The sequence below is a fragment of the Lepisma saccharinum genome, chromosome 9 (genome assembly GCF_977018435.1).
Source record: "Lepisma saccharinum chromosome 9, izLepSacc3.1, whole genome shotgun sequence".
Lineage (NCBI taxonomy): Eukaryota > Metazoa > Arthropoda > Insecta > Zygentoma > Lepismatidae > Lepisma > Lepisma saccharinum.
The window spans coordinates 92,838,254-92,852,615 of record NC_139237.1 but is presented as its reverse complement, the minus strand read 5'-3'; the positions used below and the strand labels follow the sequence as shown (position 1 = coordinate 92,852,615).

Below are 14,362 nucleotides of genomic sequence, written 5' to 3'. Positions count from 1 at the left end.
AATCAACCAAATTGTTCAACAAAATTTACTAGAAGTTCATTTTACAGATTAAAGTGGAATCTGATCCACTGCAATATTTGCCAATGGGAATCGGTTTCTATCCCCTTTCTCCACACATACATTTCATAGCAAAACCAAATTAGCTTTGTGTATGAAAATAAATAAATGCATTCTGAATGCAAAGAACTAAGCAAGGCTTTGAAAAGAAGACCTACCATTCCTTGACTATAATATCCGGCCAGGTACTTATCACAGATGGACACAAGGCACCAGAAGGCCTGCTCTGCCGGCATGTGCATCAGCAAGAAGGCCGCCAGGGGAGCTTGGGCTTGGCAATAGCCTACGGTGGAGTTCAGGATGGAATAGGCTTTCAGCACATGAAACAGATCTTTTTGCCTGAAAAGTCAAATGTGATAGCACTCACACACACATACTAATACCAAAAGTTCAATACCAGACTCGATGTTTTCTCTTATTTTCACAAAAAAATGCCTGTAATCCTAGTTCAATTTAAACATAAATGATGTACAAAAGGGATTAACCTCTCTCATATTGAAGTATCTCCACAAAAGCACCCTTGATCCACCTGCTGTTCCATGAGAATATTCCAAAGCAGTTTCCACAAAAACATTCCAAAAAAGTTATTCTGCACCTTATAGTTTATGTGAGAGTAAGGCAATAGGTGGAAATACCATTTTGCTTAAGTTGACTTTTTCAGATAGCATAGATACTACACGGTACTAGAGTAGAGACATGATAATCCAAGACAAAAACCCTACCAAAACTTTAAAAAACAAAAACATTTGATGTTGGAGGCAGCGATATGCTACCTGGAACAACTGCCAGAGGCAACACCTACATACAATCTACATGGACGTCCGCAGGATTTTTTCCAGGGAGGGGCAAGAAAGGTGTTATTTTTCCGGGGGGGGGGGGGGCAAACAAGGCACATTTTCCTCAATAATAGTGTTGTTTCCTAAAAAAACATTGCTTAAATTTGAATTTATCATATTCATGCAATAATTAACACATATTATTGTGGCTGTAATGAAATTATATGTAAAAAATATATAATTTTTGGTTGACTTTCATTTTCCAGGGGGGGGGGGGCGTGGCCCCCCCTTCCGGACGCCCATGACAATCTATTATTCAGCTGATGGCACGACCTTCCTGCTCTGAACTGTTTAACATCACTGTTACTACTGTACTGATCCATGTAAGTACAATATTCATAAGAATACTACATATCGTATTATTCACATAGTTTCACCTTTTCTGATTTCCATAGGTGGTATGGTCAGTTTGTGTGTGTAATTGATTAATTGAATTATGTTATTTTATGACACTTTTGTATCACTTTTGGCTAATCGCAACAATGGGAATGTATGGTGATACAATGGATGAAATTCCTACAAAATATTATCATGGCTTCAGCTCCAGGCGCCAGAGCCTCGTTAGTCTGCAAAATGTAGTCCAGGGTTTGTGTGTGTAATTCGAGGTGGTATTAGTCCTGTCCACCTTGAATTATCAAGACTCCACTATATATGGAATCACAATATGATGAATGAAAAATACCTCCAAGCCATAAAAGTTCTCACAACATTACTTCTACTTGTAAAATTACTAACAGTGATCATGGTAAACAGTTTTAATGACAGTATCTCATGAAAATAATGAATATTTAGTATTAGACAAGTTACATGAAGTTAAAAATAAAATTCACGAGTGGAAACAATTTTTGGAGAATGGACATCTCTACTCACCCGTGCCCTCCTTGCGCTATGAACATCTCGTGGAAAGGAAACTGCCTGTGAAGGTCCTTCTTGATGTCCTCCACCCAGCGGGGGTCCCCCTCCTCCGACACCAGCTGCAGGTAGAAGTGCTTGTGCTGCTCCAGAAGCAGCTTCCCCCCGCACAGGTACTGCCATGCTCGTGGACGGACGGAAGGGGGGATTCCCTTCCTGCAGCGCTCCTTCACCTGCAACAAAAAATCCTCGGTAAGGAATTTGCATTTCACCAAGATGTTCAATAAATCCTGTTTTTAAACCTTTAACCTAATTTTTCTTGTATGTACATATTGCTTGCATTGTATTATAATTTCTCTTGTAGTTTTACGGTTCTTGGAAGCACAAAAACACAATTTTTGACAAAACATTTCGGGAGAATGTATTTAGAATGTTAGTCTAAATATATGTCTGACGAATGGAGCTTCTGTTTTCCCGAAACGAGAAATAATTTTAACCAATGTAATATTTTTACCAGGGCTCGTTCAATCCAAAAATCAGGACTACTAAACAAAGGTACCCTTTGCAAATTCAAATTTCTTGAGGTCTTTATAATGTTGATACCACATGGCATAATACCTAGCTATATCATTAACCAAGTGAACTGGAAGTAACTTTCACAGAAACCAGGACAGATTCAAAACTTGGCTATGTACCACTATTCCACCAAAATCTTAATCTAGGTAGTTGAGACTGATATTGTTATTATTTTTAGAAAATGAAATAGCAAGCAAAAGAAGGTTCAATTTTACAAACCCACCATCTGGAGAAACCATGCTATTGTAGTAACAATACTTTGTAAATTGCAATGAAAAGGATGTATAATTACTGTCAACAGCAGCTTTTCTAAGCATATACCAATAAGTCTCACCTTCTTGTACTTCTTTGTCATGAATTTCTCCCAATTTGCCAGCATGTGCAGCCATTTCTGTTCTCTTCGAAGTATGACACTGGCAGGAATGACTTGCTTTCTGGAAGAAAAAAAAATAATGCAAAAGTACTAACAATGAGCATGAAAATAAATATTTTCCTCACTAAAACTAAATGGCAGTCTGATCTCACTCCTGTACACTCTTAGTACTTCAAGAGGACTTAGCCGTTGGATACTGTTAGCTGCTTTTTAAACATTCGCCAACAGCTGGGTACAGCATATTTTAGCTACTGTATGCAAGAAGAACTGACATAAAGCTTTTGTAGATCACATTCAGAAATTAGTCCTTAGATTTACATGACAGAAACTTATTTCTTTCCACAAGAATTAAGTTGGCATTTACAATAGATTAGAATATAATGGTCTGGCAGGTTGGATGATGCTGATGTGACAAATGAGCAATTAAGTTCACACAGATTTTTTATTATGCGTTATACTCAGATACGATTTTTGTTAATATGCTATTCACCCATAAAATCATGCCTCCAAAGTTGGAGCTCTCCATATTCAGAGTTCACAATGGTAGGCTTTTAAACAGATTGCTTGTCTCCAAGATATCACAACTGACATAGATGAGAAAAAAACATGATCAGATATATTTTATAGTTTCTAGTTATTCAACATGAAGGGGGAAAACTTATTGTGTTACAGTTGCTCAGACAAATGAGCAAGGCCTTTTACAAACTCTACCCTTTCATACTATGAAGTCCAGGCATAGGATTGATGAGCAAAATTAAGAAATTGAGGGAATTGAATACATCCCACTGGTAATATGCTGCTATATTTGAGGATTGCCAGAACTTTTCATAAAAGTAAGCAGCAGTAGTAGTAATATAATCAGTAATTATAAGTTTCCAAATTAATAATAATAATAATTATTATTATTATTATTATTACCATCAGTTACAAACATACTCATAATCGAAGAGTCCCAGTTTTGATTTTTCTTTTTTGTCATATAAGAGGTCATGTGCTGAGTTCCTGCCAACAGCCCAGGCTCAAGTAATGGCGTGGGAATGGGCTTTCTTTGTAAGTTTTCTATCGTCAATTTCATACATCATCATTCAGTCTCATCCTCACAAGGCAGAAAAGTGTCTTAAAATAAGGAAAACACAAATATATCAGGGTCTATCCTCTTCTCCATTGAAATTTGCTGAGGTTTACAAATTCATGTATTATTCACTTCCTGGGGAGGGTGGGGTTGGGATAATTAAAGATTAGCCACAGGCCCTGGGAGTATGAGATCAGTAGTGGCTAACAGTGGCATCTTGTAATCAAGAGGTCCTGGGTTCGATTCCAGTTGGGGTATGCACAAACACATAATGGACTGTGTGTCTAAGGTCTAAATCACCATCCCTGAGACCTTCTGTAAACAAACGGTCTCACCAATTCGATGTATCACTCCGCGTCAGCTGATCCATGATTCTAGATCGTGATCCAATCCGCCCAAGGAATATAGAGATTAGGTAAAGCCATCCGAAGATTGCCGATCTTACACGAACGCGTGACGTCGCCGGAGAAGCAGTGAGCTCGGCTGAAGCAGACGGCCCCTAGCATTTATATGGGAGATTCAGAGAGCGAAAGTATATTATTACTTTTAGGAGGGGGAAAATAATAATTGTCATCCTCCAAGATGGTATTGAGGCATCCTTTTAATGATTAGTAACATAATTGAAAACGCGCTACTTTTAAAAGGGGGCAAAGTACATGTGAAAAAATGTATTTTGAAAATGAATATTCCTGAAACTTTCTGACCGATGCGCTACAAAGAAATTTGCGTGTTCTCCTTTAGAATTTCGTCATTTTACAAATCGTAATATAATTTTAACAAAAACGTGGCATGCTAAAGAAGAATTAAAGAGTTTTAAAAAATAATTGATTAATATACTTAGTTTATTTTACTTCGCTTATCTGTTACATATGGCTAATCGCAAAGATGAGGATGCGTGATGATATGATGAAATTGAAGAAAGGAAAGTAGACCCATGCCCGGGCGGGGATTCGAACCTGGGGGCCCTTGGCATCGTAATGCGTTGTGCTAACCACTTCGCCACGGAGGTCAGCATTACAAGGAAATAAACAGAAATTGGCATCTATGTTTTAATATGCGAGAAACATTTGCGAGGAGGTTATTGAAGTAACAAATAATTATTACAAGACGTTGTGATGAAAATTTTTAATATATCTGAAATATCGAGAGTTGACCTTGCAGTTTCAAAATGTACTTTTAGGGTTACGCAAAACCTTTACTCAAAATTGCTAGTGTAAATTTATAAGCTATTAAAATTTAAAACTTATTTCTGTTCTAAAAAAGAAACTGCCAAGTGAAATTAATATTTCGTAGAAATACATATATTTGTCTTTCATGAGGCCAAGAGAGTTTTTGGAGGGGACGGTGGCTTGGGAAGGTTATAGCCCCGGATCTCGATCTGCAAAGGGGCTTCCAGTGGGAAAACATACCTATGAAATAGTCCAGAAGAAGGGGCGAAATATATATATATTTTTAAATGGTTCAAGAATACAAAGATATAAGTGGATATTTGACAAGCTTAGTCTAAAACTTACAACTGAAGTCGTACGTGTGTGTGTGGGGGGGGGGGGGTGGCTACGTGAGGTAACACAGTGGAATATGATTCCCAATAGTAAAATTAAAATAAATATGTGGGAACAATAGAAATCAAAATATGTTGTAGCTAGTGACAGCGCAATAGTAAAGATGGAGGGGTAAAATCATATTTTCCCGGGGCAATCATTTTTATTATTCCGTCGTTTTACTGGGGGCAGATAAGAGAGAGAGAGAAATTGTCGAACGAGAATTGGGGGGCGTTCCTGTCCCCCCCCGTAGTGTGGTCACTGCCTATGGCTATGCTGGAGAAGAATGCACCAATTAATACGCTATTAAGTAAAATAGATACTTTTAAAACTTTTAATCAAATTATTTGTGAACTATGATTTAAATTTAGAGAGAGCACATACCTGTTTAATTTAATTTGGATGAGTTAACTTCTGAAGCCTGCCATTTCCGAGCCTTCTTCCGGTGTAACTACACTGCCCTTTGAGCCGTAGCTGCTGCGTTCAGGTGGCGGAACGAGCAGAATACTAATTAAAACAAATATGTGACAAATATATATATAAAAAACAACGTGTTGAAGCTATTGACGGCGCCAAAGAAAAGACAGAAGAAGAAGAACGGAGAGTTCAGTGATATTTTACGGGAAGCAGCAGGCACGTATCCAGGAATTCCTTTCGGGGCGGCGGCTGAATACCATTTTTTAAAGGGGTATCACAATTGTATGTTTAAGGCCAGTGGTGGCAAATGGGTTCCAAAATGTGGGGGGGGGGGGGTGGACAAGGAGACAAGCATTAAGAGGCCATAGTGTGGAGGCAAAAGAATGGGGAGAAACTATCTCCTAAATCGTCGCCACTGTTCAAGGCTGTCTTTGTTTGTTTGTTTGATTTGTTTTATTTTACTTCGCGTTTTGTGCCTCTTGGCTAAGTTGCGAAGATGGGGATGAGGGATGAAATTATGAAATTGATGAATGGACATTTACAAACAACCATGCCCGAGCGGGATTCGAACCCGGGACCCCCAGCGTCGCAGCGCGATGTGCTAACCACTCGGCCACGGGGTGCGGCGTTTAAGGCTGTCATTTTAATAAGAACGTGAAATCGGGACATTTTCTACCACTCAACTCCTCTGTTTCCATGCATTAATATTGTGTGCCGGAACCATCTCAGTATGTATGTATGTTTGTCCATTTCTTCTCATCAGGCATCAAAACATCTATGTACCAGAAGTGTTTTTACGAAGTTATTACACATGCACGGAATGCACAATCCACTCGACAACGCAAGATTGAAACTGTGTGCTGGCAACTGGAATCAGACAGTTCACAAATATTTCTCTCATATTCGAGCCTGAACACCACTAATGTGTCTTGTCCTCCCATGTTTGCAGCTCTTATAAAAGCCGAAACCCACCAAATTGTTCATATTCATGCCTAAGCACTCGCAAGTGTCCAAAATTGCCTGTTGACTGTGTGTCGAACCCAGTAGCCTTAAACAAAAGTATTTTTTATGCCATGGAATTCTCGGACTGCATACACAATATTTGGTCCTGGTACAACCAAATCATCACTCAAAACTTTGATTTTCAGTTGATCTGTGCAGCTTATTTCTTTTTTAATAAATCGCTCCAATGTCCAGCCCGATACTGCCGAAATATTCACTTTAGAGAGAGAGACCTTCGATCTCTTCGTCTTTCGACCCGAACTACTCGCAGCACTACTCGAAGTTCCGCTGTCGTCAATGTCTTTAGCTTTGGGACCGAACTGGAACTAGTGGTAGACTTCGTTACTTTACGGTATTTAGTCCATTTCATTTTCGAATCACTAGATCTTATAAAGCAACCAATGGACACTGACTGATCACTAATCGACTGTATGAATTGTCACACTTACCTCTGAAGTCTCCACGTATTCTGTTCTACAGATCAACCGGGAAATTGAAGCCGCGTATTAATATCATCATTATATTCTAGAACGTTCCGCAGATATCACCATTCGTAAATATTGCCAGTAGTTCGACTCCTCTTTTTCAAGAACGTTCCCTCTCGCGCTTTCCAGAGATTAAAAAATTACGATGAATCCGAATCGCCCTACCTGCGGCGCTACCTTTGTTGTGTAGCTTCCAAATGCTGACAAGTCTCTTCTACATAGTGTTCAAGTTCGCTACGACAACACCGAAAGCGTAAGAAAAGTTTACGTGCAATATTATCAACAACAGGGTTATAGAACATTCTCCGTCTTGCCTTGATAAGTATTTATCTCCTAAAATTATCGTCACATTATTCAAGAAGACAACCTAATTTAATCTAGTGTAAAATGAAAACTTTCCTCGTGGGGGGAGTCCACGAGTTACGTTCCCCACCTTGGATACGCACTATTAACAATAACAGGGTTATAGAACATTCTCCGTCTTGCCTTGATAAGTATTTCTCTCCTTAAATTATCGTCACATTATTCAAGAAGTCAAAAACCTAATTTTATCAGTGTAAACTGAAAAATTTCCTTGGGGAGCGGGGGGAGGAGCCTCGAACCACCTGATCCCTACCTTGGATACGCGCTATTAACAATAACAGGCTTATAGAACATTCTCCGTCTTGCCTAGATAATTATCTCTCTCAAATTATCACCATATTATTCAAGAAGCCAAAAACCTAATTTAATCTAGCGTAAACTGAAAATTTTCTGAAGGGGGGCTTGAGCCCCCTGATTCCCACCTTGGATACGAGCTGTTACCAATAACAGGGTTATAAAATATTCTCCGTCTTGCCTCGATAATTATTTCTCTCCTTAAATTAACGTCACATTATTTTATTTGACACCCCAAGAAACAAAAAATATCATTTTATCTATTGTAAACCGAAAACTTTCGGGGGGGCTTGAGCCCACTAAGCCCCCCCCTTGGATACGTGCCTGGGAAGCAGTCACGTTTATTACACCCTTACATTTACATACAATATTATAAAGTTTTGCTTTTAGATCTCGCACAATGCCTTTTTCACAAAAATGGGCAATCTCGCATTTTTATATCAATCAAGCTGTGATATTTTAGGTTTATTCCGTTAGTTTTCTGATAATAGTTTTCACAGCTTTCCATAGCATTTAGGCATGATTTCAGTTGACAAGAACAAAATTATATTATTTCAAAACATAGAGCAAAGAGAAATCCAACGCGCTTAAGTTAAAACTCCCTTACATTGGAAGCCTGGAGAGAACAAAGCAGGGGTTCCTTCGTAACACGATTTCTTGAAAACCATTTTACACATTTGAATCAACTTTGTGATAAATTGATTAGAAAGGATGAATCTTAACAGTAAAAGTTGTAGCTTTTCCCTTGCTACTATATTTTAGAAGATATTCGTTGTCAAATTTCTCAATATTTGCATAAGGAACCAGCCTTTTCCGTGCCGAGTGCTTCGATGGTGACGTCATGCATCCACGGACAACTGCGCATACGATCTGCGCCGCCGAACGAGCACCCCCTGCAATCCGCCAATAAATTACATAAATAATATATTGAAATCGCAAATTATCCCATTGCACAAGTCATTCATAACAAGAAAAAATTGCAAATTATCCCATTGCACAAGTCAAAGATAAAAAGAAAAAGAAAATGTTCAGACGTGCGCCTGTGACATGAATCTAAGATGCGCCATGATCAAATCCCTGCAAAACCGTTTCGACGTTACATAAGGAATCTAAATATTGAAAAACGTAAGTTTCCTAGCACGTAGATCTAAAAAAATTACTTTCCGCGCTATTTAGAAACATCGTTTCTTATGAAGAACTAATTTTCGTAATGAGAATATTGGAAATGTGCGAAAAATCGAGGGTGTAGAAAAGGGTACCCGAGCCTGCACTATATTTGGCGGAACAAAAATCGTTATTAGGATGCTTGTCAAAGTTTCCAACCGCAATAAATTTACGAACTTTTTGTCTTGTTTTGATCATCATCAATATATTTATTGGACTTACAGCAATGCATATGGCTGTTTATGCCCATTATATATTTTATTTTATATCAAACCTTAGAAATATACATTACCATGTTATATCATTTTGTCTAAAAAATGCAAGTAAAATATATTCAAAGAAAGAAGCCAAATTTATGGGAAATGATTACTGGTGCAAAGAGTTAACCATAAAGGTGAAGCAATAAGTAAAAAAAGAAAGAGCATTGGGTTTAAAGTGAGACGTCATTTGCAGCAGCGTATCCCATACTACAAATTTGCCATTGTTTTACCTTACGTAATGAATCCTGTAACAACGCTGGATTTTCGTGTGGATTATTTTACTTCTATGAGTTTGCAATGCTTTCTGCATGCACGTGGTTTTGTTTACAGAAGGTGTCAGGGTTTGCGATTTGAACTATAGTCCTGGTTAGTCTGTCTGAGCATGAAGTCGTTCCACACACACAAGGCATTATTTTGCAGTTTTTTTTCTCCTGTAGTTTGAATCTAATCTAGCAACAGTCTCGATTTGTTTCCCGATTCCACCTTCTAAAAGCTGCTAGTCAATTTCAACACCTTTGATAAACCTTTCCGAGCAGGTTTTATCTCTGGTAAGGTATCAACTCGCGGCAAGCCCTGGTAAGCTACAGCCAGGGTTGTTAAAGGTTCACGAACACACAAATTCTAATGGGTTCTATTAGATTCCACAGTAGGGCCGGAAGTTTTCTCTCGCACAATTTAAATTCTGTCCAATTTGCCTACTGTTTCATTTCGATACGCAACTTGGACCGTATTTAAACTGATCCGAAAAAAAGTTCTTGGACCGAAATGAAATACTTTATACTGATAAAAAAAGTTATTTACGGTCCAGAACCCATTTACACTTGTTGATTTTCTCTCCTCCACCGGAATTGAATTTATTTAAAATCCCAGGACCTGCAACAACCCTGCCTACGAGCATGGCCGTATTTAGAGGGGGGTTTCTAGGGTTCAACCCTCCCTGAAACTTCTGACATGTTGGATAAATGGAAGTTCAGAAACCAAAATCTGTAACAAATTTTCAATTTTTTTTTTCGAAGCATCACAAAAATACATGGAGACAATGTTGAAACGATCGAGCTAGAATTTTCATACATTTGGAATTCTGAAACTTGAGTGAAACAGGATTTATTCTCAGAATCGTAGCCCACCCGCGACCCCACCATTATCACTTCTGTTGTCATCTTTCCAGTGTTGCTCCTGCGTCACAAGGAATATACACTGAAGATTCCCTTATGATTGTCCCAAAATTCCCTTTCCAGCTTTTAAATTCCCTGTCCGATAAAGTCAAAAAAAAAACTTGATAGGAGTTCAAACCTAGGATCTCCAGTTTTGTAGCGCATTACGTTCGCGAGTGAGGTTACAATCCATGCACCAGGCTAAGTTTTTAAAAAGAATAACTGGTTCCACACTTTTCAAAATTCCAAAAATTTAATTTTAAAGTCAAACAACAAAAGCTTTATGACTAAAATTTCCATCTAACTTTCAAAGCTTTTCTCTTGAAGGTATCTAAAGTTTAATGACGAAGTATAATAATTGTGCATTTCAGTACACACTGTATGAAACGTAAAAAAAACAACCAAACTTGTGCTGGATATTCACTCATCTGCTGGATTGAGTAAGCCCCCTCAAGAATATAACAATAATATAATAATTATTATTATTAGTATTATTATTATGGAATAAAATTGTTTTATTATTATGAAATTTTAATTATTATTGTACAATTATTGTTATTATTTCTATTATTCAAATTTCTGGCGACGCCCATGGGAACAATTATGGATGACCCCCCCCCCCCCGAAATTTTTTCCTGCCTACGGCCATGCCTACGAGCCGTCGGGTGAGAACGAGTCAAGGGAAGAACTGAATAAACCTTTCCCTGCTCCCCCCAAAATAGGCAATATTTAGGCTGGAGAGTTCAATGAACTAACTGCTTCTATAACTACGTACTGGTAATTGCGACAGACTGACTCCATTGTTGGAATTCCAGCACCTTTCCCACGTTCGGCATCTTTAAATAGCCGAGGATGGACCTAACCTAGCCTGACGTCAGTGCGTCAATTGCATATAGATTGGACCGCCTTGACTGAATTTTTGTTTTTAGTACTTGAGCTTTTTTAGGCTCATCATGACGATGAAGATAAGAGTTGATTAGATTAAATTAATGAAGGGACACTCACAAATAAACACCATGCCCAGGCCGGGAGCCGACCTCGGTGCCGGAGTGGTTAGTACAACACGCTGTTCGACGCCGGTTCAAATCTCGGCTTGGGCATGGGTGTTCTTCGCGAGTGTTTGATCAATTTCATCATATCATTACTCATCGTCATCGTCGCCATTTGCCAAAGTGGAAGAAAAGCGACGCTAAATTATAAAAATACAATAAAATTGAACCTGACAACTTGGGTAGCAAGATCGCTCGGGCAGAGCCGAATTAGCAACACAATTCTTCACGGGGTTCTAGACGCGTGTCCAAGGTGGGGTTGGTGGGGATCATAACCCCCCCCCCCCCTTTGGACCAGCAAGTCATGGCACGAAAAAATGGCAAAATGAGGACGGACTAATAATAATAATAATAAAAAGTATATGTAACCAGCCCCTTTCGAAAATCCTGGGCACGGAACTGGTAGATCTTTTCTTTTCCCTTTTGCTTGTTTTGGACTGAAAAACAAACGATCACCCTGCTGCGTTAGGGTTACTACTGCGTAATCAGCGCGACTAGACAAAAACGTCAATTGTCTCCTTTCGGTTCGAGACCAAAACTAATCGGGAGACGGGAAGCTCCAACACAACGAACAGAGGCTACGGAAAAGGAAGCGGCGACGACTACGTGATTGGCGTCCATTACTACTTCCTCCTCTTCCCAGCGCGGCTGGCACGGGATCTTCCTACACAAACAATACGTGCACGTTCGGAAGCGAACGCTGCTGCACAAACCTATTCCACCTGTTACCAAGTGGACACACGCAGACAGACAGCATAATAGTCTCTCCACTACTTAATTTGGAAATAATTTTGTCTTGACGAACACAAAACTCACCGTGGCCATAAATTAATAACCAGAGTTTTCTTTAAAAGGTATGTCGGAACGCGTCGAGTCAAATGTATCTTAGAAATTACTAGGCGCACGAAGATGACACTTGGTGAATTCAAAAACCTGCCGTGAATGCAACACGCGGGTGTAACTTGGCGGGTTGCAAAGGGAGAAACTCGCCCCCAAAATTCCCAGCTTTATTAAAATTTACTGTTAGGGATATTCTTTTTAACCTCCTGGAACATACATTCTTCCAGTGGCGGCGATTAGAGGGCCAGTTAGTTCCCTCTTACTATTTTGCATCTTAATGCTAAACTCTGCAAGAGAAAGAAGCTGTCCTTGACAACCAGTTTTGGCACCCAATCGCCAAGTACACCCGGTGGAGGCACATTTCACGGTGGTTCGGATTCTACTTTAAACTGTAGGACCAGTCCCGATTAGCCTATCGGTGCATAAAGTGGACTTAAAACAACAATTCATGTAACGTGGCTTATTATAACTACGTATACCAGAAACAACAAATGCGAACTAGGACGAACAAAATATGTGTTATATCAGTCACACTTTTATATTTACTTTCAAGCATCTACCTCTATTTTCTGAGCATGAACGTCCGGAAGTGGGGTTAATGCCAACCTAAAAGTATATATTTCACACACATAATTTAACTACAGCCACAGCAGGAACATGATGAATTCAAACGAAGGTGTTTTTTTAGGTGACAGCGCTATTAAGAGGGGGGGAATACGTCAGCCCCACGCACACACACTTGGAAAAAATCCTGCGAACGTCCGTAACCCAAACTCACGTGATGTGAATTACTGATTCAGGGTTGACGAACTCTCATTGCCAAACTTAATGTTCGTAACATCTTTCTTATGAAAATTGTCTTTCTAGTTGTAGTAGTTCTCAATATACGTAGAGACAACTCACATGGATGGGCGAAGACAAATCCCGTATGAGGGCACACTTTTTTTTCCCTGAAACTTTGCTGATTGCAGCTTTTAGAATTACTTGAAAGGGCTCTGAATTCTTATGTAAACATTAACTAAATGCAACGCAATACGAAATATCTACTCAGTGCAAAGGCTGGGAAGTTTACTTCAAGAATGTCTGCTGTTCTGAGCTACTGTTTTATTGTCTCGTAACATTTTATTGTACACTAGAAGTGAGCTTAAATCGCGATAGCTGCCAAGAGAGACAACAGCGGGGGGGGGGGGGGGACCTTGCGTTGGTCGTAACACGTGTCTGGACACTTATTGCTGCAAAAGTTTAATAAGATAAAGTATGCTGCTTTAGCACATGCGTCCCGTGAACGTCACCGACCGAATCACTATCTTTACTTATTTAACGATCTTCTTAGAAATGTACTCTTGACATTTTTCGATTTTCTTTACTTAACTGTGAACGAAGCAAAATGCGAATACGACACGACAGGTGAACGAAAAACCACAAACATCGTGCGCTTAGAAAGGCTTGTCGTAGTATGCGGCCAAGGCAACTACCAACAATTTCATCGAACACAAGCTTCTTTGGTCCTTTCGACGGCATTTCTGCCACTTTCGGCTAATCGCGAAGATGAGGATGAGTGATGATAATACAATGAAATTCATTAAGGGACACTCACAAAGAACACCCATGCTCAGACCGGGATTCGAACCAGGAACCCTTGGCGTCGTAGCGTTCTTTCAGACCGAAGCGACAGGCAACACGAGTCGTTCACCGTGTTTTCATTTCAATAGCTCCTGCCGCCTCGGTCTAAAAGGTCCACTTTGGCTCGATTTTCGCCACAACTCGCTCACAGTTCCAATCTGGATTCTGTACCAAATACACCACTCATTCACATTATTTTAGTAGTGGTGACTGGTGAGGTGTACTGAAAATGGAAACTGGCGTTACATTTCTCTAGAGACCAGCATACAAATTTAAACTATTGCATGCATATGATTTCATCTTGCACTTAGCACTTTGTAATCTTAAGTTTCCGTGATTATCTTATAAAGGTTTTTGGGGAAGATTACTGTCGCTTGCCAAGTTCACAGTCTACGCCTGCCTGA

General features: G+C 39.4%; 1 protein-coding gene across 1 annotated transcript in view; it reads right to left on the bottom strand.

Annotated features, from left to right (window-relative positions):
- The window catches only part of wkd (TBC1 domain family member whacked), a 50,517-nt gene that overhangs the window by 6,458 nt on the left and 29,697 nt on the right, over positions 1-14,362 (bottom strand). The window contains exons 3-5 of the mRNA XM_083128632.1: positions 2,656-2,755; positions 1,764-1,978; positions 216-396 (exon numbers count right to left, since the gene is read on the bottom strand). Coding sequence (XP_082984758.1) covers positions 216-396; positions 1,764-1,978; positions 2,656-2,755 — 496 coding nt within the window. The remainder of the gene's footprint in view (positions 1-215; positions 397-1,763; positions 1,979-2,655; positions 2,756-14,362) is intronic.